General features: G+C 48.0%; 2 protein-coding genes across 11 annotated transcripts in view; both read right to left on the bottom strand.

Annotated features, from left to right (window-relative positions):
• lmo7a (LIM domain 7a) overlaps positions 1-23,891 on the bottom strand; it is a 54,272-nt gene that overhangs the window by 23,299 nt on the left and 7,082 nt on the right. For all 10 annotated transcript variants that reach the window (XM_080019603.1, XM_080019607.1, XM_080019612.1 and 7 more), the window contains exons 3-9: positions 23,022-23,092; positions 21,039-21,108; positions 16,308-16,414; positions 7,545-7,575; positions 6,858-6,971; positions 5,589-5,805; positions 4,408-4,657 (exon numbers count right to left, since the gene is read on the bottom strand). In XM_080019603.1, coding sequence (XP_079875729.1) covers positions 4,408-4,657; positions 5,589-5,805; positions 6,858-6,971; positions 7,545-7,575; positions 16,308-16,414; positions 21,039-21,108; positions 23,022-23,092 — 860 coding nt within the window. The remainder of the gene's footprint in view (positions 1-4,407; positions 4,658-5,588; positions 5,806-6,857; positions 6,972-7,544; positions 7,576-16,307; positions 16,415-21,038; positions 21,109-23,021; positions 23,093-23,891) is intronic.
• On the bottom strand, positions 95-2,335 carry LOC307244453 (LIM domain only protein 7-like). The gene has a single exon (XM_080019622.1). It carries the CDS (start codon positions 1,997-1,999, stop codon positions 1,127-1,129), a length of 873 nt encoding a protein of 290 aa, XP_079875748.1. The 5' UTR covers positions 2,000-2,335; the 3' UTR covers positions 95-1,126.

The following is a 23,891-nucleotide window of genomic DNA, read 5'->3' as shown; positions in this document are numbered from 1 at the left end:
GAAAGGTGTGTAGACGTGTCTGGATCTTCAAAACAAGTGTGGCTCTGTAAAAACTTATCGAGCCGATATAAATGATAACATGGTGTTTCTACATTCTTACTATGGCTTTTCAGCTAATCCAGATGGGTTGCGTTGATGCCTTGATGTGGCATTTGTGTACTTTGACGTATGGACTTGTTGCCACGCTACCGACTTTCATGTTCTGACGGAGCTACGCGGAATTTCTACAGGCCTCGAAAGCCCATCTCTGCAGTGAAGGCTACACTTTCCTGCCTCTGCGTTAAGTGTCGAGGACATGCTCTGGGTTATACTGGGTCGATCGCTCAGATCTGAGCCCTTCTGCACGACTCCATCCCTCCATCTCACCGTGGGCAAACATGTCCTTGTGAAGTTCCCTTCAAGGAAAATAACGCTCTTTGTATCGTTCATAGTTTGTATGAAAAACATCCTTCTGCTCTGCTCTGGTCCGTGTAGCTGCCACAGTGGTCCATACATTTGATTTACAAAAGGCTTTAAGTCCGGGGTTTTCTTTATTGATGTACCATAATCACAGGCAAACCCAGTTCAACAGCAAAAAAAAATAAAGAAAATGTTGAAACACACAATATCTTTTACTAGATTCATTCATTTGGGCTGAATCATTTGAACACTTTATATCATAAGGCAGCAGGAGGTGATGGCGTCCGGAAAGGCCCACCCCATGCGACGTTTGCATTTTGTACCAATGTGTACCATGATGAAGGCATTTTAACACAACCACCCCCCTTGGGAAATCCACTTTCTCACATTTCTGGGTAAATAAACATTTAAAGCGGGACCAAATTAATTCATTATGAAACTGCTGTATAGGTTGCTGTGTTTCCTCCAAAGGCAACCGCACGCAAGCACTAGTGCAAGTCGCCAGTCTGAGCCTCGTATCTTCTCAAGGAGGAAATGCTTCGTGGGATGAGAATCTCGTCTCACCTTGGCTCCAGGCATTACAGGGTCTCCCTACATACGGTACAAAGCAGACCACTTCAACTTCTGGCTGAACATGTTCCAAAAGCGAGATGAACTCAGATGAAAATCAGGGAGGAAACTATAAGAATAAAAATACACCACCGCCAGCACAAATAAAAGCCTGTTCTTACAGCTTCATAGTGGCGAGCTTCTCTACCATGAGTCTCTTTTTATGCCTCAGTTGACTGGCCTCCCTGATCGCCTGCCACTTATGGAGGTCGCCCTCGCTGTGTGAGGCTGGCACCGAGGGAGCCATATGCTTGGCAGATGGGCCTCTCGCCGACCCCTGACCCTGACAAGACTCCAGTTTTCGGACAAGCATGTCATCAGTTCTGGGGTGTGCCCCTCCTGTCCCATCTTGATGCTGTTTATCTGCCTTTGCCTCCTGGCTAAGAGGACACGGGGGGCACAGCAGTCTGGCCTGGAGGTCGGGAGGGAGAGCCCAGGGTTCCGGGATGGGCATGGGGGTGTAGTTGTCGGGGGCGCCGGAGAGTGGTCGGCACTGCCGCGCCTGCTGGAGATTGCGGTAGATCACGTCGTCCTGCTCGATGTCCGGATACCGGCTTTCCTCGTCTCCGCCATCGCTGCGGCTCTCCGGACGGATCACGATGTTGAGCTCCGGCTCGGAGGCGTAGAGGTACCGTCCCGGTCGGCGAGCACGGAACCGAGTCTTCATCAACACCAGGTCTCCATTGGACTGGAAGGCCAGGGTCCGTCTGGAAAACATGTCGTCGTTCTCCAGGTCGGGGAGAATGTTGTCATAATCGACGGGATCAGGGGGCTCCCGGGGGTCTTGGCGACCGAAGAGAGGCCGCCTCTCACATTTGACCAGTTTGGGACCCGAGGTGGGGTCCATTTTGGCAAAGACCAAAGGGGAGCTCTCTGGGTAAGGGCCATATGTCGGGGGGAGCTGAGGGGTAGTATGTGGTTGAATGTGAAGACTGGAGGGTGGGCAGAAAGGGGGGAGAGAAAAGGATAGAGAGGTGATGAGTGCATGCATGGGAACCAGAGACAGAGCAAGAAAAGGAGGAGGAGGTCAAAACAAGCACTAAAACTGAATAAAGCGATATTTTGCTGATCAATCGCTATGAAGTAGTATTACTTTGTTGTTCATTATTGAAATTTAAAAAAAAGAGTCACTGGGCTGTAATTAATAAGGGCATGTATTCTGACTAAATCAGTGTAAGCAAGCTTCTTCGTCAAGCATATTAGTGCAACTTCAGTAGTTTGATTGTATAATTCTGCCATTAGTACATTAGGGAGAAGATTATCAGAAACTCAGCCCAGATAAGGGACCGTTTAAATTCTCTTAAATGCTACCAGGATGCACCCAGAACATCCCCGCATCGTCACAATCATGCAGCTGTATCGACCTTTTCCCCACCACCCGGGTGGTGTGGACGGAGGCGTCCGGGGTGTGGGAATGAGAGGGGGAGGGGCCTGAGAGGGAGGGGGCGGAGGAGAACCAAGGACTGGCGTCACAGTCCGAGTCATCGGAAGAGTAGCCTGACTTCTTATGGCTACAGCAACCCAATGACGGGGTGGGAGTGGGAGCAGAGGAAGGGCAGAAGGAAGGAGAGGAAAAAGGAAAGAAAAACAGGTCAGAAAAAGAGAAGTCTTTACAGAAAAATGCACCCAAAGCCCAGTAGAAAAATTCTGACTATACTGGAACAGAGATCAGAATGCATGATTTGGTTACAAATGGCAAAACTGATCAAATATATTGAGTCATACCGTTGAGTCAAAAGGGTTTCACAGGAAGGAAGAGAAATATAAACAAAGAGGTGGCATGCAGTTAAAACTATAGTGGTAAAAACGCCCCTAATGTTGCAAAGTAACGCAACTATGTGCTGTGAAACTAGTGTTAATGGATTAACGAAAAACATACAATCAGTGTCTCTAATGTATGATAGCTATCAGAAACTACTGTACTGTATGTGGTAATCTACATCCTAAGCCTAATGTATGTCTGGGATTTCTGTCTCTCTTCAGACTAAGATCTCCACACACCTGAAGCCTTGCATCTTCTTGTACCAGGGTCTCCTCTGAGAACCCAGCTTGATCTTCTGGATGTGAACGTCCTCTTCGGGAGTCCAAAACTTTGGCAAGAACTTGTCGTACGGCACGTTGCCGGCGGTCTGCGCAGCGAGGCCCACCTTGCGGGCGTAAAGGTCATCCTGGACAGGGTCTGCGTAGCCCACCTCATCGTCCTCATCCTCCGAGTCGTCGTACGGCTCGCTGAAGAGGCTGCCGGGCGGCGGGGACCATGGCTGCTCCACCCTCACAGAGGCCAGCTGGGGCGGAGGTTGCACCGCCCCAACATAGCTGCTGCTGCCGCCGCCGCTGCTGCTTCGGGAGACGGCCAACCAAACCAGTCAAGAACTCATCACCAAGTGCAGCACACCACTCACTCAGGAAGCAGCAGAGAGGCTGTTTATCGAACATGGAGCACGCCAGTGTTAGCGAAACAACTCAAACTCAAAACAAACTGCTGCGGATGCTTAAAGTTCACTTCAGACCAAAATAAATCATGACGGCTAATCACTTCCACACTTGGGAAAGCAAGAACCGATGAAGCCTGTTTCAAAAGAAAACCAAACACAAGCAAAAAGGCAAAGGAAAAGACAACTGAAACACTTCCACGCTCGGTTAGAGGCCGCTCATGGTTGGAAGTAACCATGCAAACTCAGGACATGAGAAGCGCTGGTTTCCTGTTTCCTCAGGCACACTCCAAAGTCATTCACTTCACGCTTTTTGCGTTGTTCTAACCTGAGGACAGCCTCGTTCTGCGGAGGGTGCGCATTGGGTATTATTTGGACGGCGGGCCAGGGGCTCCTGCTTCCCCTTGCCCCCTCTGGCCCTACCAGGGGACTGATGGGCACGGCAAAGTTGGTGGGGGGCGCGGGGGAGGCGCTGTGGAAGCGTCTGCTGGCCAGGTCATCTAGAACCAGGTCGGGATCGGGCCGGTCGGCGTCCGAGTCGCTGCCGCTCTCGTACTCGTACGCCCACTGCAGTTGGGCCGCGGGCAAGCCGCCCTGCGACGCTCGGCTGTCGCCGTGGGAATCGGGAGAAGAAAACCCAGTCTCGCTGAGGGTCGTCGTTCCACGGCGGGTGAACACAGAACAGACCACCGTGGGTCATTCACAAACAATAGGACAACAACACCGACACCGAGAACAGTGAGAATAAGTTAAACACCAGCCACAGGCACAGGCACAGTCAGGCACCAGCTTGGCATTTGGAAAATGAAAATCGACTCTGGACTCCTACATCGTGCTCTGCTGAGTTGATGTGAACATTTAAACTGCGGGGTACACACATATAAACTCATACACGGTAAATTTGTGATGTGGACGGCGCCTGTAAAACCAAACCCGGCTTCCTTCCCCCATATGCTGTGAGGGTTACCTGGTGAAGGTGCCGTCCTCCTCCGTGTACATGGGACTGGCCCAGCTGCGGCGGTTGTCCTCGTGCCGCTCGGCCTTCTTCCTCCGCAGGGGGGCCGGGACGTAGCCCGAGGCCTTGTCCTTGGTGGGCAGGAACTGGTTGAACTGGGCGGTGGTCTTTGGCGTGATGACCAGGGAGCGGCGGTAGCTAAGGGAGTCTTTGTTGTCGGCCATCCTGAAGATGGAGTCTGCCTCGGCGTCGCTGCACCAACCTGGGTGGGACGGAAATAAGACCGTTGGGTTGTTGGTTTGTTGGTATGGACCAGGGCTACAGCAGGGAAGAGGAAAGTTATATTGGAGGGAGAGACAGAACAACATGTGCGGTGAGGGTACAGTAAGGACAGGAGCAGGGAGTTGTGAGGTGATCAAGTGGGGTCAGGAAGAGGGAGGAGAGGAGTTCCAGGGAAGAGGGTGTGTTGTGTCTTCTGCTGTGAACTTGGAGCGCCAACAGAGGGGTGCAGCACTGGGGCAAGGAGGCCTCCTCATTTACAGGCTTATGTGGGAGGCTGTGGAATGTCTCACTGGCCTCTCACACACATAGAGGCGGGTGGGTGGGGGGGGGGGGGGGCTCTATAATTACTGACCAGCTCTTTCTCAGTGCCAAACACTCCCCTCCTCCTCCTTCTCAAAGTAAACTTAGATATCATGGAGAGGCAACAAAGAAAGGTTTTTGATGTTTGAACTTGTTCATCTGCTCTGGATTGGTGAGTTTTTATATGAGGAATTAAATTACAATAACACACCACTAGAGGGCGATGTGTGTTTGTTTTTACAACTTGGGAGTCTCTGCTTTCCGTCTCACGGGGTGAAAGTTTCGTTCCCATTCACAAATATTTGGATTTTAGACAGGTGACTTGAATTACCAATATTTTAGGCAGAAATATCCTTCGGCATAACCCGACCGCTTAGTCTGATCGACACAATCGTGCGGCAACAATGACTAAGACTCCATCTCCTGAGCCGACATAGTCTACTGCTGTTCGATATCTATTCTCACTAGCACACACACACACACACACACACACACACACACACACACACACACACACACACACACACACACACACACACACACACACACACACACACACACACACACACACACACACACACACACACACACACACACACAGCTGTTCATACCCTCGCTGCTGCCTTTGAGAGTCGCGTCAGAAGAGATGCTGTGAGGCCGGGAGCTCAGAGAGTCCAGGCTGTCCAGGGAGTCCTCTTTTTGGTGTCGTCCTCTTTCACCTCCGCCTCCCCTCAGATGGAACGCCTCCTCCCGATCCGAGTACCAGCCGTCCCCGAAACCGCTGTCCCTGACACTGCCGCCTCTGGGGCTGGAAGACTCCTCTAGAGCCTGTCATATAGAAAGAGAGACACACACATTAACACACACAGTCGTTTAGTCTTGCCAGTAACCTCACATCGATCCTCGATGTGTGCGAGGGATGGATTGTGTGAGTGGGAGATCTCCCAGGTTGAGTGGGAATTCCTCCAGATCAGAGTGTTAATTCATGCAGCCGCGCCCTCTCGCTCGCTGTAAACAAGAGTGTGCGTGTGGCGTGCACAGTCTGCAGTCTAAGCACCGCATTGTTTTCCATTCGCTGTCATCGTACTTTTAAACGCAAACAGTTTCTGCCACCAGTGCATCCTTAATGACTGTATTTACTGCATGAGAAGAAAGAGTGCTGCATTGCACATAAACAAACACTGGAGTCATTACAACCTGCATGCTTAGATTCATGCATGCACAAACCCGTCAGGCACTTTCAAACAAACGAAAAAAAAAAAAAAAAAAAAAGTTGTTTTATGATCCCCTGAATCCTGGCATATGGTACATGTTTGCTCACTGCGTCCAAACTCTCTACTCCAGCGAACTTGGATAATAGTAGATAAGCAGACACATCGTATCGTTACCCACTGCTATTATTCAACATCCCCTTAGTCGCTTGAATTATAGGTGTGCAACGCGTTCGACACCCATCAACCCGACCATAAACAAAGTGTAAAATCTGACACTCGCACGCCAACGGGCCTCTTCGGAGAAAGGGGGCTCGATATTTTCAAATATCTGCCATTTGAACTACGAGTCCGGCTTTAAACAGGATTGAAATAGCTGAGTCGAGGGGTAGGATCATTTATGACTTAACGCAGCTAAGTTGGCTTTAGTGGCCGGCCTTCTGAGGCCCCCCCCTCAGTCAATCACAATCATCCTTTCACACATACTTTTCATACCAGCACGGGTACAGAAAACGCACAAGGCACCGGCTGTAAAAGAGGATTTCACTCACAGGATACCAGCGTGGTCCCCCCCCCCCCCCCCCCCCATAGAATAAATAATCCTTTGTGGCCTGACAGTATACAGTACATGGCTGTACCTTAGGAACTGGTATGATTTAACTGGCTTACCTTGGATAGCGCTGTTCCCAGTAATCCCTCAAAAGCCTTGAGATTTAGGTAAGGTCCATCATAGAAGGGATCACAGTGAGCTCTTCTTCCCAGCCAGTAAATGGTGATCAACACCTGGAAAGGGGAAAAGGATGCAATTTGTAACAAAATAAATGTCATTTATAAAAGCGCCACAGTTATCACGCCCCTCATCTTACCCTTGGTGGCGAATGTGCCGCGCGCTTCTAAAGCTGTGGCTCGTTGTGCTGGCTGGCCCTGTTCTGACAGAAGGTCACAGCAGCCACTACTGTGCCCTCGTTTCCAGCCCCATCCAGAAAACTCTGCTACTGTTTGGGTGTTTGTTTTTGGGGCAGGACAAGTAACCTACTAGAAGGGCAAGGGGCCAGAGCGTGTCAACACATTGGACGCGATCTGGGTCCTATCTCCGAATAAACAGATTGAGTCTGATCTGATTAAAAGTTTGAGAAAAACACTAAAACGCGTAGTAAACAACTGAAAAAGTATTTTGATAATTGATGAGAATGCAGGACTTTTAATGCTTTGACGCATGGCTGTGATGTTCTGTAGCGCCGTAGAATGTCCACAGAATTTATTTATTTGTGAAGAACTCCGAGTCTCAATACGGGTCGAAGGGGGCGTCAAATCAATGAGCCTTCCAGAGAAGTGCCGTTTAATTTTTCCACTCACATTTTTCAGCCTCCTGTTGGTCTCTTGACGCCTGTGAGAGAAACGACAAAAAGAAATGAGGAAGAAAACCACCAAAAAAAGAGTGAGTTGTATTTGAGGTTTTATCGTTCAAAGCATGGAAAATAACAATAAAATAATAATGGTAATGGAGGGCATAGCATAGCTGTATGTGTGTGTGTGTGTGTGTGTGTGTGTGGCATTGAAAGCGCTGGAAAGTCAGAGCACAATCCAGCTCAGTGCTGGCCAATGAAACGTTCGTACTGTGCCACACAACAACCAAAAAAAGAACAACAAAAAGTGTGTATATATATACACACACACACACACACACACACACACACACACACACACACACACACACACACACACACACACACACACACACACACACACACACACACACACACACACACACACACAACTAATATTTAACCACTAACAAGTCTAAAAATGACTCTTATAGTCACATATTAATAAACATCGAATATCAATTCAGTCTTCAGACTTTGTTGAAGTTAACTTGTACTTCATCCATTGGACATTGACAGTCAGTAAATCATTTTCCCAAGTCTCTTTGGCACCTGTAAAGCCATATTACTGCCCTCATAACCCGTCAAATCTGTATAAAGAGACTGAAGTGAACTATGATGAAGTGCTCCACTGGCGTGAGGACGACACTGAGAGTTACAGCATCTCGCATCCCCGTGCCGCACATTCCTCCCCTCATGCGCTCGTACACCAGCAACACATTCCTCTTCTACCTGCGAACACTCGGGGGAATCCTGAAGAACTCACTCAGAATGCGATGAACATTCTGTTCCGACACCGGAGTCGGCGAGACGACCGCCCGACAATCGAGCAGAAGAAGAGTCACTTCGCTGGGAAAAGTTGACCCATCCCAGGTATCTGGGAGCGTGGGGCTGCCACTGCACGGTGCCCGGGGACCAGCTCCAGCAGTTCTGGAGAAATGCCTTGCATTGGGGTGATGATTTTGCCTTGGGGTGTCTGCAGGAGTGTCTAACACCAAACGTGCACGTCTTCAGGGTGGGAGGAAACCAAGGAAACCCACAAGAGGATGGGGAGAACAAGATAACTCCACACAGAAAAACCAGAGTCGGGTTCCAACCCAGAACCTTTTTTACTATAACCACTGAGCCACCATACCACTATTTGGAGGGGATGGGGGTTCTAGTTGAATACTTGGATTTGGATTCAACCGTGAATATACTATAAATCATAGCAATTGACGAGACGTGGACTGCATTGAATAAAAAAAAAATAATAATAATTGCATGACATAGTATGAGAAAGCAACTCTCTCAGCTACAAACACATGTCATTACATTAAAGTTAATGCAACCAAAGTGAAATATGAAATAGATGTTCAAAAGTTCCACATCTCCGTCAATATTAATGGGCCCCAATAAAAGGCAGGGCGAGAGAATCGGGGAGGGGGGAAAAAAAAAAAAAAAAAAAAAGGCCTCCTCTTGTGTGACTTGGAATCCAGCCACAAGGCCTACAATTATACAGCTGTGGTAGCGTGGTCCGAAGGGAGGGGAGTCGTGGACCAAAAACCACCAGAGTGCTGGTTACCTAATACTAATTTATGGTCGTTGGTCATAGTTGGAGCGGGCAGAGAATAAAGGGGGCTATTCTCTGCCCCGCCGAGCCTCCAGACTGTGCCCTCGCCCGCCTGCAATCAGCTGAGTGCTCATATGAATCGGGGGAAAAATGGTGGAAAGCATCAGTGAAGTCTGATACTCTGTGTTCCGCGCAGTCACACAGCATGGGCTAAAAGTGGCCTCGCTGCTTGTGTAATAGCAGATCACAGGGTGCATCCGACGATAATTACGTCAACTTAATTTGGATTTACTGCTCATGGGGGAAAACAAGAGACTGTTTTGCTACAGGGCCACAAACAAATACATACTTGCCATCTTCTATTTAATTTAATAGAAAAATATAAATAAAAAAATGCATCCCGTGCATACTATCACATTTTGTATATTCTCTGTATTTTCTTTCTTAATTAAAACATTTTTATGTTCAGCTACACACTGATGCTTACCAGGACAAATTCCTTGTACGTAAAAAATGTACTTGGTGGAATAAACAGAATGGGATTGAGATATTTGGTTCTCTCAAGGCAGAACGACAGGATCCCTCATTATATTAATCCTGTGAATCCCTCCGCCAGCGCTCTGTGTACCGTCGCCCCCGCCGGGCTTTCTCTGACAGCATCGGTTGACAAATTAGCAGGAAGCGCTTATCGCTTCCTAGAGCTCGTCATTCGAGACCTGACGTTCAACCTCTCAGTTTGCTCACGGCTGCTTCCACATCCCGACACTCCTGCAGGGGTCAAAGAGTTAGAGGCAGCCAGTCGGCCTTCCCTTATTTTCAATCTTTTCTGGCAAGGGAAAATATACCAGACCGCATTCTTGTGTGTTGAGGTTGGACACCGCTCGGGGAAGCTACGTAACGTCGTTGCTGTGTCCGAACAAGGCCGACACGGCACAACACAGTACACAATATACAGTAAAACAATGCCATCAGCCGTTAAGCACTGTCAGAGGATGTGGTAGGAGCCAGATATTTTAACTAATGAGAAAACCCCTCACGTGTAGTGGATGTTGTTACGATATTTTGATTAAAGTCACAGCCTTGCTTTATTCAGATGTCTACGCTGTTCTTTCCCAGCAAAATTGTCGCTGTCGTTTTCTGCCATTGAAAAAGGCTTTTTTCATCCATTAGGCCGAAGCTGAAATCGCCGTTTTCATGTGTCTGAAAATATTCCGATTGTATTGTCTGTATTGTCTTTTTCTTTATATCTTCTCTCTTTCTCGCTGTCTTTCTCATAGTATCTTAGGTAATTTGCCTGTGGTGTGGGGATGGTCGGTCTAACGAGCAACAGGTAAAAACCTCCATCCCCACACACGCTCAGGAGAGGACACATGACACACCTCCATCTGCCCCTGGGCTTATTCCAACTAACACACACTCTCTACAATAAACTGGTGTGTCTACAACCTGGTCGTCTGTGTCTCTGTGCCAGAGGGACCTGTATGCGCCACCTGGGTGGTGTGTGGTGGCGAAACTGCCACAGTGCCTAATCAAGTTATTCATTAACACTTCAGAATAATATCTGTTGACATATATTCACAAAATACTTATTTATATTGACCTAAATAGAAATAATGAATCTATGATAAATATCTGTAATTGAGCGCTAAATCATTCGTAATATCATTCCCAGAAAATGTAATAATATTTGTATCAACAAAGCCATTCAAATGAATAAAAAGTGTTCCCCTGACAGTTCTTATGATTTTTGTATTAAATAAACCCAGTGTCACAAATATTTGTGGTGTGATCAATGTATTTTTTGCTCTCTTGTTCATTGTTTGCTAAAAGCCATAAACAGACATTGGTGCATCGATGTTCTCTTCTAGTTTAATGTGAAGGAGTCGAAGAATGACGTGTGGGTCTGCACACACACACACACACACACACACACACACACACACACACACACACACACACACACACACACACACACACACACACACACACACACACACACACACACACACACACACACACACACACACACACACACACAAGAAAAAGCCGCTGCTAAACAAATCTGTTTGCTAAAGATCAGTAAATGACAGTGCCAGAGTAGTCCATCCCAGGCAGAGCAGTCTTGCGGCTTTGGCTGAAACACACAACAAAGCCTGAACTACCTTCCTGGACTAATAGACTAATTATTTGGGTGGAACCACATACTGCGTTGTCACAAGTTCGATCCAGCGCAGCCAAACGGTTATTTAAGACAACAGCATCGAAGGAAGAAAGGTTTATTAGGAATTTGAGTAATGTCCAATCATTGCCCCACTCCCTGAACATCTCATCCGACAAAGTCTTAAATTTATGGGTGTGTGTGTGTGTGCACACACCGGCATACCTGTCCAATAATGACCGCCCGCTTGCTCTACTGCATTCATCGCCACCCGGAATGTCCCCCGTCCACGTTCTTCCTCTCAGAATAAATCGCTGGGGGATTTAAACACGGGCCGTCACGCCTCGTCTACAACAAGAGGTCTTGGAGGAAAAAAAACTCTGCGAATAAAGGACGATTCGGGCACGAGACGAAAAGAGAGTGTCATCAGCGAATGAGAGAGTGTCGGGGGGATGATGGCGTTGTTCTTATCAGAGACAGTACAGCCTATGTCCACAGGCGCAGAGGGTGAGGCTGGCATCGCTCTCTCCAGGGAGCACAAACATAGCCCTTGTGTCATCCGTTTCCAGCCCCGGGCCGTACCCATGGGGCGGAGGCCTTACTGAACACGCTCCATCATCGCTCATTGTGTTTGTTTTTCACTATCAACCAGGTCGCTTGTTACTGCGCACGGAAATGACTGGTGGTCCCACGCCTTGAAGCACTGAAACCAAAACCGAACCACTGGCAGCCAGGGCGATGATGATTCCTCACCTTGAAAGCAAGCAGGCGCGGCACTTGGTTAGTCGCTTAATTTTCCCCATGCATGTGACTGTAAAGGATCCATCGCTAGGAGGTGTAAACATGTCTGCGTATAGGTCACGGTGGGACACAGTCCGCATCGGTGTTCATTACATTAAATCAGTCAGAGACTACTACCTCTCCAAATGTCGTCCATTTGGTTTCATTAACAGCCAGAGAGGCTGTTGGGTAACCACGTCGCACCACACAGCCAAACCCCTATCCTTTCCTGAAATGACGGCCATTCAAATTCTTCAAAGGCCGCGGAGTGCTAATGTACCTGCCGATCCCCCATGCAGCTTCATTTTGGTCTTGTCAATAATTTGCCCAATCAAATGCTAGCTGCAAGTCAGACTTTGGAACCCCCACTCGGTGGGGTGTCCATTCCAACAGTTACTAGGAGTAAGGGAAAGGAAACGGATTCCTTGGCCAAGTCCCAAGCCATTCGAGTCACACCAGTCCCATGAGACCGTTTATCCCAATATAATCATATAAACTCTTACGCTGTTGACGCTAAGTCTGTAGATAGATAAATCGTTGAAGATATATCTTCCACCTCAAGCAGTTTCTTTGGGTTGTTGCAGCTCACAGGCTAAAATAAGCTGAATAAGAATGTGAATTCCTCAGAGACTAACAACACAGTGTGTAATGGTAAAATACCTGTGTATGCTTGGTGCCGTGAACTGTAATTTCCAGCCTCTAAGCCAGAAATCCCTTTCAACAATTCGATCTGGGAAGAAATGGCACTCATTAAAATTGTGAATAGGGGTCAGGCGTAATATAATCAGCTGACAGCGAGGGTTCAGTGGGGGAGAGCAGGTTTGAAACACTTTTCCTTGACAAGTGCCTAGAACAGTGTACACTAAGTGGTCTGGCCTGGACCCTATTCAGTTGTTGTTGGATTTCAAAAATGCCAGCCTACGCAGGATTTAGAGTTAAAATGGTAGCGCATTCTACACGGTGGGTCCCTTCCATGTGCCATGATTCATCCAGAGCACTTAGTGTAGGTTCACTCATTTCCTGGGCAGCTGGTGGAAACAGACGGACCCGGTCCAAAGTAATCTTTGAATCATAGCCTCCATTTGACAAATTTGATTCGGTCTGGTCAATGCGACTGCTTCAAATATTTACAGCTCGGTTACACAAGGTTATACAGCTCTTTGACAGCTCGATGATGACGTGGAAAGCTTTCCCTGTGCGGCCACACATCACATTGCAGTGTCACGTCTGCTGACATCCTCTTATCAGTCGCTATCTCTAACACAACTGTTTTTTTTTTGCTCTGTACTACAGTTTTGAAATTGAATGTATGAGGACAGTGATGGGTACACCTCTTTATCACCGGGCGGGTTGCATAACTCGAGGCAATAGAGCCATAAACAGCTGAGTGCAGATGGTGAGCAAATCCAATACTACAACACCTAGCAAGGCTCAAAGGTTGATGTAGACTCCCAATTACCTTTTATGGTTGTGGTAAAGACAAAGCCAACGGTTAGTTTAGCTCTTATCTCAATGCCCGACTCTAGTTCCAGGCAGAAAAAGGAATATAACTCTGATCATGTAGTCCTACTCCTCTATGGACTCCAGGCCACCTCCAGGCAACGTGCCAAAGGGTTCAGGATTTAGAAATAGCCAGTCAATACGTCTTGTCAATCCTCAGTCAGCAACGTGTCATCCTCTCTGTTGCCATAGACCACCGTGTTGCAGAACGCCAAACAATCTGATTTGTCAAAAGATGAGACGCCATCGGGACGAGAGCTACCATATTGCAGGAGCAGCTGAGAGGCGGGAGGCTGAGCAGAGCACCTGTCACGCTGGGTTTAAGGGAGTTGAGGTTGGACAGACACCAGGGGTAGAGACAGCTGATAAAGACAACTCTCCCTTTCCCTCGCTCGCTCTGTCACCATCTTATTTGCGTAGGCCCTGACGCCATATGGAAACCCGCATGGGATTTGAGTGAATTACCTCCTCGTGTTCCATCCGTTTCCCCTCCCTTCTATGTAAGGTTAACGCCGACGCCCAACTGAGAAGCCTCAGGAGCGTGAAAACAAACTTCCCATACCGAGCCCAGCGGGGTCAAATAAGGTGCTGTACTGTAACACTTATCTCAAAGGGTCACTTTCCCACACAATAATAAATTCTTCTCTTTATGGCTCATTACGACAGACTAATAAACAAACCGTGTGATTTATTTCCATGTGAGGACCACCAGTGACTAGATTCACTACAGATTAAAGATGAGAGATGGTGATTGTTCGGCGTAACCGAGACCGACACCAGAGGGCATGAATGCCTCTTATCGCTATCAGGGTGTTTCTTTTCACTGTCAGACAGGCAGCTCCAAACCATAACCCCCCAAAATAATAACTCAAAGGTTATGTAATGCAGTGCATGCGTTCATCCATCCCTCTCTCTTTCTCTGGCAGTCATTCACTCGCTCTTTCACGCACGCAAGACAAACATATAAATACACACGTTTGTGCACATCCAGGACCCGATAGAGGGGGGAATGCAAAGGGGCGCAAGAGCGTAAGCTATTAAAAGATTCTCTGCCATGACTCGGGTCGCCATTCCAATCAATCCAACGTCTCAAAGTGACCCCTCCGGACCCTAATAATAGACATAGCGAGACCCTCTGACACATGCCAGATAGAGGGGGGACAGAGGCGAACCCACTCATGGTCGGCAGGGCCATTGGAGTTTGCTTGGGAAAAAGTGCAAGGTTTCAAGTCCGTGTTATATATGTAATATGCAGAACACCGTAATTCACTTCTCAGTAAGACCGTGAGAAGAACTGATGCTCTATAACGATCGTCTTATTTTGGAATGCAGTCTTTATTGACGGCCCCTAAAATGGAAGGGAAATGTGCAAAAGGGAGGTTGACTGAGTCAGATGCCACGGATAGGCGGCTCTATAAAGAGTTTATCTGTGGGTTGCAAAAGCAAGTCAATCATTTAATGAGTAATATCGGCCACTTTATTATGCTCTATCTCGGTGCAAATTGACCTTTCTCTAGACTGGCCCAGGGAAGGGTGTGTCGTCAGTGCAGTCAGGTGGAGCTGTTTATTTTGAGTTTGTGCCTGTGTTTGACTGTATGCGTATATACATTGGGTATTTGTGACAAAATGTTTGTGTTTCGAGGATGAAGGCTGAGGCATCGGTGTTGTCTCAAGGTGCGCGGGGTGGATTGTGAGAAAAGCGAGATGACGCTCTGCCAACTAATCAAAGGAGTGGCCGGAAAGAACACAACCACACAAAGAGGTAACTCCTCATGATGCGTACGGGCGTAATGCTTTCTCGCATGAGCTCGCTAATTTGACACCTTTACCAAAAGGAATTGCTCCCAAAATGCGAGGTGAAGAGCCCCTCATGGGGAGTGTACTGTCATTATGGTGGCACAAACGCTGCCATGGAGAGCTGATCGGAGCGGATGGACTCATGGCGCTGCCTTCCCAAAAGGTGCGCCCGTATGAAAACCGAACAGGTTGTTCAACATGCCGCACGCGCGTAGGTAACACAAGAGCAAGCCAACCAAAAAAAAAACCCAACCCCACACAGAAACTGGGAAACACTGTAGCTCCCTAAAGCCGCTACAATTCTCACGCTCTAACGCACGTGCCACCCGAGGTGAAGTCGGTTCAAGTCGCTCTCTCTCCCTCTCTCTCTCTCTCTCTCTCGACTCTTTCGACTCTTTCTTTCCACACTGCCTTGCTTTACTCAACACGCTCAAGATTCCCCCCCCGCTTTGTTTATTCAGATAATACTGACATCGCGGAGGGTAATCATTTGGTTAAGCTGCAACACAAGGAAGTGAATGCGAGCGGAAGTTATTCCCTTCCCCCTGATGGAATACAGCGGTGTAAGAGAGCCAAACAGCAAGGAAAAACACTCATTACAACTGAAATTCTCCATCTTGCTGGGGAAGTAACATTGTTGTATGTCATTTTTGAAAAAAAGGACACATGCAGTGCTGCGCTTAAACAGGTGTTTACTGTGACCAGAATAAATTATACAAAAAAAACTAAGCAAATATCTGACTCCAGTTAATAACAAACAAACTTCCCACAAGGAGGTTTTTTTCTGAGGTATACCTTGGTATTAGATTTCGATTAGAGTAGCAGAACTTAAGTCTTAAGTTGTGTCCAGCTGTGGACGACACAGGAGCTAGTAAAGTCTCCTCGTGTGCCCCGTACTGAAGAATACATGTCATGCTATTGTAAACAGAGCAGAAAAGCCAACATACTTGACTGTTACTCTAGTGGAAAGGTCCTGGAGGTCTCCCGGGTGGAAAAGCTGCGCTTCCTTTAATCCCAGCTTCCCGCAGGCCTTGAGGAAGATGTTGAGGTTGTCCTGGACAAGAGAACAGGGCAGAAATGAGGGTCCACCTTCAGATGCAAAGAATAATCACTCAGGAATTCTCTGGCAGGGACACGCGGTCGCAGAGCTCAATGCTTCCAAAGTTCATTTCACAGGGAAACAGGGACGGGGAGGGGCGTGTGTGCGTGCAGCAAATAAAAAGTGACACAACGCAGGAGCACACACAAACACGCATGCTGGGGCAGGGCTGCGGCGTGTGACAGCGTGTGATTGACAGCAGCAAAAAACAAAACAAAAAAAAACTAAAACGACCAGTGGGCCTGTCTGGGGTGGAGACACGAGGCCGAAACCGGGAGGATGCCACCAACGCCGAGCTCCGGTCCCGCCCACCCCACCGCGTCTTTCTCACACCCAGAAACTCTCCCCTCCCCTTCACTGCTGAATACCTGTGGAATTTACAGGGTAGTGGAGTATTTTGGAGACATGTGGTTGCTACCAAACAAGAGCTCGGGTGACAGAAGCTGACAAATATTTCCCCCACAAGCAACTGGAGCGGAATAAGTAGTTTCATTTGCTGCGTGTGTGTCTGTGTGTGTGTGTGTGTGCAAACGGGGTCTACATAACCCCCGCTGGAAGGTGTTGAAAATATATTTTCCCTTGGTAATTACCACACACATCGTTTACATGGAAAGATCTGTGCAAACAACCACACGTCAAACAGTTTCAGCGCAATTCCTCACCAGTCTCACGAGTGTTATTCCTGTTTCACTGCCATGGGTCTTGTTGGTACATCTGCATTTCCCATTGGGACGGCACTTCCCAATGGGGTTTCTCGTAATGACACACGGCTGAAATAATTAAGGGGTAGCGGGTTCTATATTTAAACGACAAACATGCTTATTAGCCAATGGCGGGAGAGAGTTGACCTCTGTGCCGGCCTCCCCCTCCCCCCCGGCGGCTCCTCTTCTCACTGAGCGGCAGTTTACTGAGCCCTGCGGGTCACGCCGGGCCCCCGGGCGGACAAAGGTTACCCCCCCGGTTGCAGTCAAGTTGTGTATTGAGGGACGGGTGCCAGTGTTTACTCAACCATACAGTAGGCCTCTTCCATTTCAAGCCCTATTCCTTGTTTCACTGAGAGCAAATTTCCACACTTGCAAGTTATTTACCGAATGTGTATACAAACGGCTGCATAGATTGAAGTGATTAAGTGACTTTGTCATACGGGTACTACCACTGTAACCTCGCCTTCCCGACACGCAGACCATATTCCTCTTAATCATATGTTCAGACTACCTAACATAATTTACGAGGGCGTTCTTTTGTGACATTGTCATTTATGAGTTTGTTATTCACTGTGTACGGAATGTACTGTGACTGCAGTTAAATGTGTGAAATACGACAACGAGTACACGGCTGCATGAGTACATCCTGTCTACCGGGCCATCATGCACGACAGAGAAGCCATATTGAGCGCTGAACTGTCAAGGACGGTCACCAAATTTATCCGGGCCTTAACTAACCTCCTCCTCCATCCTCTGGGCTTCCCCGGTCCTTTTGTCCTTCTTCTCCAAAGAAGTTAAAGAAGCCCCCCCCCGCCATGACTGTTACCGTGCGGCGTAACATTCCTGGGACTAATACTTACCTTTTATGGACCAATAAGAATGCAACTACTACAGATAATGGAGGTGCTGGCATCGCGTAAACGACCAGGACTAATAACATTACCAACTCTGTAAGCCGTCTGAAAAAGCACTGCCTCCCAGTCAGCCTTGGAGCATGCAGAGATAATGATTGTGGAGGAATGTTATTCTGTCTTGTGCCTGCACATAATCCTTCTAAATATGCTGCACCAGCAGCCTCTAATCCTCCAGTTACAGTCTTGCGGAGTTTTTGATTTAAAAGATTTTGCACAAAGGAAGTGGACGGTTTGAGTTGTAAGGTGTCCCATTTGTTACAGCAGGACCTCCATCCCCACTGGTCATGCTGTGGCCGTTCTATTTCTTCCTCTGGATTCCTTTCTCAGATGGGCAAACGTTATAATTATCCTCTGCTGACCCCTGGCATTGCTTTCACCATCCTTCCAAAAAACTATGGTGAAAATATGAAATCCTGTCACAATAAACAGAGCGAGAGATGGAACATTTCGAAATTTTAGCTTTCCGGTAACAGATGCCATGAAAAACCATTCTGTCCCAAAAGCCAGATCCAGGCAAAACAGAGTAAAACTACACAAAGGCTGGAACAAAACGTGGTCAAGCGCCTGTCAGAAAAGAGAATATTAATGTCCTCGGAGGCCAGGGAAATGTTTATATACCCACTTACACCTTTCAATTAATACAGCCCCCAACTCGCAGAGGAATCAATGTGCTCGGCAACACCGAGGACAACGTCATTCGAGTTGTATTTTTGGCGGGCAGAAGCCAATGGAGTCATCTCTAACTCCCTCCGGGCTCGCCCCGGCGGGCCTCAAACCCCTCGGCCCCCCTCTCATGTGGCGGGCAGCTCCACCGCATGACAGAGGGCTTCCTCCCGGGCCTGGTGAAAGCAGAACCAGCTCCGGGCCGGGGCAGCGCGGCTACAAAACCACAGCTCACTGAGAGCTCATCAGGGATGCAGCGGGCAGAGATGTGTACTGACATGGGAAACATTCCCCTGGATTCGAGTGAAACCGAAGAACGGGCCAGGATCTGGCGCCAGTGTTGCTGAATATTCCACAAAAACCAGAGATTTCCGTTTTTGTTTTTTTCCGCCCACCTCTCTCTCAGCGAGCTTTGATTCTGCAAAAGCCGGAGCCTGGTATCGATTTTGAGTTGAGATTTTTCTTAAAGAAAGCAAAACGAAAATGACATATAGAACCATAATAACACCATACTCATATTCGTGAGTTAACGAGGCGTGCTTGTAAAGAGGCTATTATTTAGCACTGATTTAAATCATATCCAAATATCAAACCGGCACTGACAGCATTCCTCTTGTTCTTTGTCCATTGTATTTTTCTTCCTTTTTTTTTTTTGCACTAATGCAACTTCCAAACAGCAGAACATTTTTTTCCCCCCAGTTCCTTTTCTTTCCAGGAAAATTTCAGCAAAGCTTCTTAAAGTTTCGGTATTGCAAACATGAGGGGCAAGATTCCTACAAAACATGCAACCGCCAGATGATGAACTATGAACAATGGTCAAAGTAGTTCTGAGAAAATAACGATAAAAAATGTGATACTCGAACTACAACTTTGAACTTTTGATGAAAATGTGATATATAAAATGAATAAATCTGGCAACATATGAAGAGCAGCCACTAGCCTGTTATTTATAGAGCTTGAAGGATGGAGCAACACGGCACTCCAAAAATACTTGTAGAGGGAGGACAAACCCCGCGCCACTAAAGGGAGAGCAGATATTCCCACAGCAGACAGAGAATGAGTAATCTTTAGTCGGAGTGCTTTCCAACTCTTCCCCCCATGTGGTGGGCAGTAACCGATAGCCCTGGGCCAACCAGGAGCTTTGGCATTGGCTGGAGAATTTATGATCAGGTGGTTTTGGCCTGGACTCCAAGCAGCCTCGGAAATACCGCTCCGGAGCTACCGATCGAGAAGATAATTCTTCTCGTTACCGCAGCAGGTGTTCAGCCAATTAAACGAGTAATGGTCCAAATCAAGCGGGCCGGGTGTGGGATTATGTCACCGTGTAGATGTGATGGTACACTGCTCGGCACCGTAAACACTGTGTTTACAGTAACTGTTTACATGGAGATCCTCGCAGCCCCTGTGCCACTCTGCTCCTACCACGCCCGACTTGTCGCTGTGTTGCCAAACATGTTGAGTGTTACTGAGCCCACCGACGAGTAACCGAACACAGTGGGTTAAGGCTTAGGATAATTCCCCTGAGCAGCTGGACCCAATTACACCCTCAAGAGAGCTTTGTGAGAGATGGGTTAAAGGTAGGATCTTTCAACCGTCAACCACCAAAGTAGTTGCACCCTGACACTCCCCCAAAACATTTCCGCTGATCCACGATGGACCAAAACGCCTTTGCCAACAAGTTGCTCAAATAAAAAAGAATTAAAAAAAAACCTTATTCTTATTAAAGGCAATGAACTAATCTTTACTCTATCTCCAACCTGGCCCCAATGAATAAATAAATAAATAATCTAATAACTGTGGCAGCACAAAGACCTTTTGTATTATATGGGCCTTTTGATTGAGTGCAGCCTCGGGCATGGAAAACATCACGTTTTGGGGTGTGTGCTCAAATGTGGCGGCTGATCTTTCTGTGAAATCTTAATTGAGTCGCGTTTTGAACAATGGGATAGATATGAATCGAGACAAGTGCAGCGAGGCAGACGCCTCTCTCTGGCAGTCAAGCCTCACACCTGTCAACGGTGTGATCAGCTCTGGCGTCCTCAAACTGCTCCGTCTTACATCTCACCGTGCCATCTCAGAACTGAGCTCCCATTGCAAAAAGGCTGTCATGACTCGAGACAAATCGTGCAGAAGGAGCCTCGGATGAGCTGCCGAATGCAGGTATGAAATAGATTAAAAAATAATTCCCCTTTGACAGCATGACAGGTCCAGATTAACCCCCCCCCCCCGAGTTCCGTTCCATGCCAAAGCCAGGAAGCACACGTACACATGTGTGTGTGAGGAGATGAGTGGACTTACCAATCCAGCGATGGGGGTTGACAGCCTGTTGACCCTCTTGATGACTCCAGGTTTGATCTTGTTGATCAGACTACGGAGAGACGAGGGATAAGCAGGGAAAACACAGCGTGTCAGTGAGGTGTCAGCCGTTGGGTTTCGGTCGGTAGGTCGGTTTGACTAGCTGGGAATGAACGAAAGAACGGTTGCAAAGTCTCGGTGTTGTGTGTTTATGACTTCCTTTAATGGTGGCCACCTGGCTTCAGTTTAGTAAATGGCCAGGGCAGTGCTACGGAGTAAACAAGCGGCTGTAACATACCCTTCTCTCCTGAAGCCACACACACACACACACACACACACACACACACACACACACACACACACACACACACACACACACACACACACACACACACACACACACACACACACACACACACACACACACACACACACGTTAAGTTACAGTGGAGGACATATCTAAATTCCATTTATCTGGGGCCCATTTATTTATTTATGTCTGTTGCAACTACTGACCACAGAACATAGAAAAGAAAAAGAAAACGTGTCAAAACACACTCCAAGAGTTGACCTGCAATCATTGCTTTGTCTTCAGATCATTCAGCAAACAGATCAGGGGGCAGGTGGATAGCGGCCTTGGATTAGGCCCGCCTGCTTTATTGACTTCTACTGATAAGCAGGACAGAGCACTGAGAGGCAAGACTAGAACATTTAACATTTAGGGTCAAATTGGTTTTTCAGTATTACTGGGGAATTTTTAACAAATAAATTGATGGGGAAATGGGACTGTTGTCGTGCATTTGTCACGCAGACAAACTTTATATCAGGGACATTATGATGTTCAATACTAAAGTAAACACCTGGCGCCTCCTCCTAATCCAGACTTGAAAGATAGAAGTGCCTGCTCTTCTGTGAGTGTGAAGAAGCGATAGGGTCAGGCCCCGATCAGCAGAATGAATAGCCTGTCTTAGAATAGATGTCTGAAGAGCTGTGGGACATTCTGCCATGGCCTGGGGGTAATTACAGTATTCTGCTGACTAACGCAAATAGCACCATTGTGTCCATCCAACAGTGCTGCGCACGCACGCACGCACGCACGCACGCGCGCGCACACAAGCACACACACACACACACACAGACACACACACACGTACTGTACAAATTCGCTCACACGCACGCGCACACAAAAATGAATGTGAGCACATACAACCACCCACGGACACATTCTTGATCCTTTGAAAAGCAACAACTCCCCAACTTCTTGGTAACGGAGGTTGAGCCAATCAATGCTCGGTCTGTGCGAACACATGTGTTCCTCTGTCCTATCGAAAGCCCCCGATTTAGGATGGTGCCCGATCTAATGAGAAAGCAGGGCTCCCTTGGCTCTCCACTGTGGTTTTTTTCAACTAGAGGATTACCCATTTACAAGTACGGCTTCTCGGAGCTCTCATTAGAGCGGAGGATGGCCCGCTGCCCGTCTCCAGGAACCTCCCGGAACATCTGTCAAACAGGCGATGGACTCGCGCTTCGGAATGGATCCGAGAGAAAACGACAGTGGTGCAGAACAGTCGCTGCAAAAGAATAACTACACAATGCAACCTCTGTGGTGCGGTCTAAAAACACTGGTTCAGTCGAACAACAAACCCCCCCCCCCCCTTACCTTCACACACACACACACACACACACACACACACACACACACACACACACACACACACACACACACACACACACACACACACACACACACACACACACACACACACACACACACACACACACACACCACAGCAGGGGATCTGTTGGTCGCTCTGGGAAATATCAGTAACACTTACGGTGGAGTACAGACCTGCGGGAGAGGAGAGGGCTTCCCAATGAATGACTGGCTTCAGAGAGTGTGAGGGGGAGAGAGAGGGAGAGGGAGAGGGAGAGAGAGAGAGAGAGAGAGAGAGAGAGAGAGGTGTTAAGTCGAAGCATGGTACTTACTCACACAGCAGAATGCCGTTCTCCAGTGCAGATCGGAAGTCCTTGCTCCCAAAGTTCTTGTCGGTGGCCGCCTGGACGAAAAAAAACAAAGGAATACAGAAGGAAAAGGAGAGTCCGAGAGAGAAAGAGAGAGAGAGAAAGAGAGAGAGAGAGTGTGAGTGAGTGAGTGAGTGACGGCGAAAATAAAGAGAGGGAAGGGTGGAGTGTGGAAAGAGGGTGAGGGGTTGCGGGGGTCAGAGAAGAAAGGTAGGATGTGGAGAACAGTAGGAGAGGAAGTCAGTGGAATTTCCTCTTAAGGTTCCTACAGGACGGAGCGGAGGAGAGAAGTTCTTCAGGTATTCCAGAGGTCTTCTCCGAGTGTCCTCGGCTTCTTGTCCTGGAGACTCGGATTAGCCTAAAAGCCTCCGGTAAACACGGCATGAGGAGTCGCGCTAAACGGAGCCAGCCAGCCCAAGCCACAGAGGCAGCGCGAGCATCTGGAGCGCTGGGGAAACACAGCGCAGTGTTATAACCTCATGCTTTTCCCATGATCTCAAACCACCACTTCAGGAACACTGAGACCCCATTACGCATGCAGACACACACACTCCATAAACACACACACACACACACACACACACACACACACACACACACACACACACACACACACACACACACACACACACACACACACACACACACACACACACACACACACACACACACACCCTTGATTTTTAACATAAAACAATGGCCGTTTGTGACTGCAACGGAGAAGACGGCTGCCGGTTGAGTTTGAAGTCTAAACACGGGCGGGGGGGGGGGGGGGGGGGGTGAGCCTGCTACTTTATCGTTTACATGATATTTATGTTTCCCGGAGGGAAATGT

The sequence above is a fragment of the Zeus faber genome (assembly GCF_960531495.2).
Source record: "Zeus faber genome assembly, chromosome: 18".
In the NCBI taxonomy this organism is placed as follows: Eukaryota; Metazoa; Chordata; class Actinopteri; order Zeiformes; family Zeidae; genus Zeus; species Zeus faber.
Note: the sequence above shows the minus strand (reverse complement) of the source record. Positions and strands in the feature narration are given on the sequence as shown.

Bases quoted from the DNA above. Each gene is read 5' to 3' on its own strand.
- LOC307244453 (XM_080019622.1), bottom strand. From the start codon at position 1,999: ATGCATGCACTCATCACCTCTCTATCCTTTTCTCTCCCCCCTTTCTGC.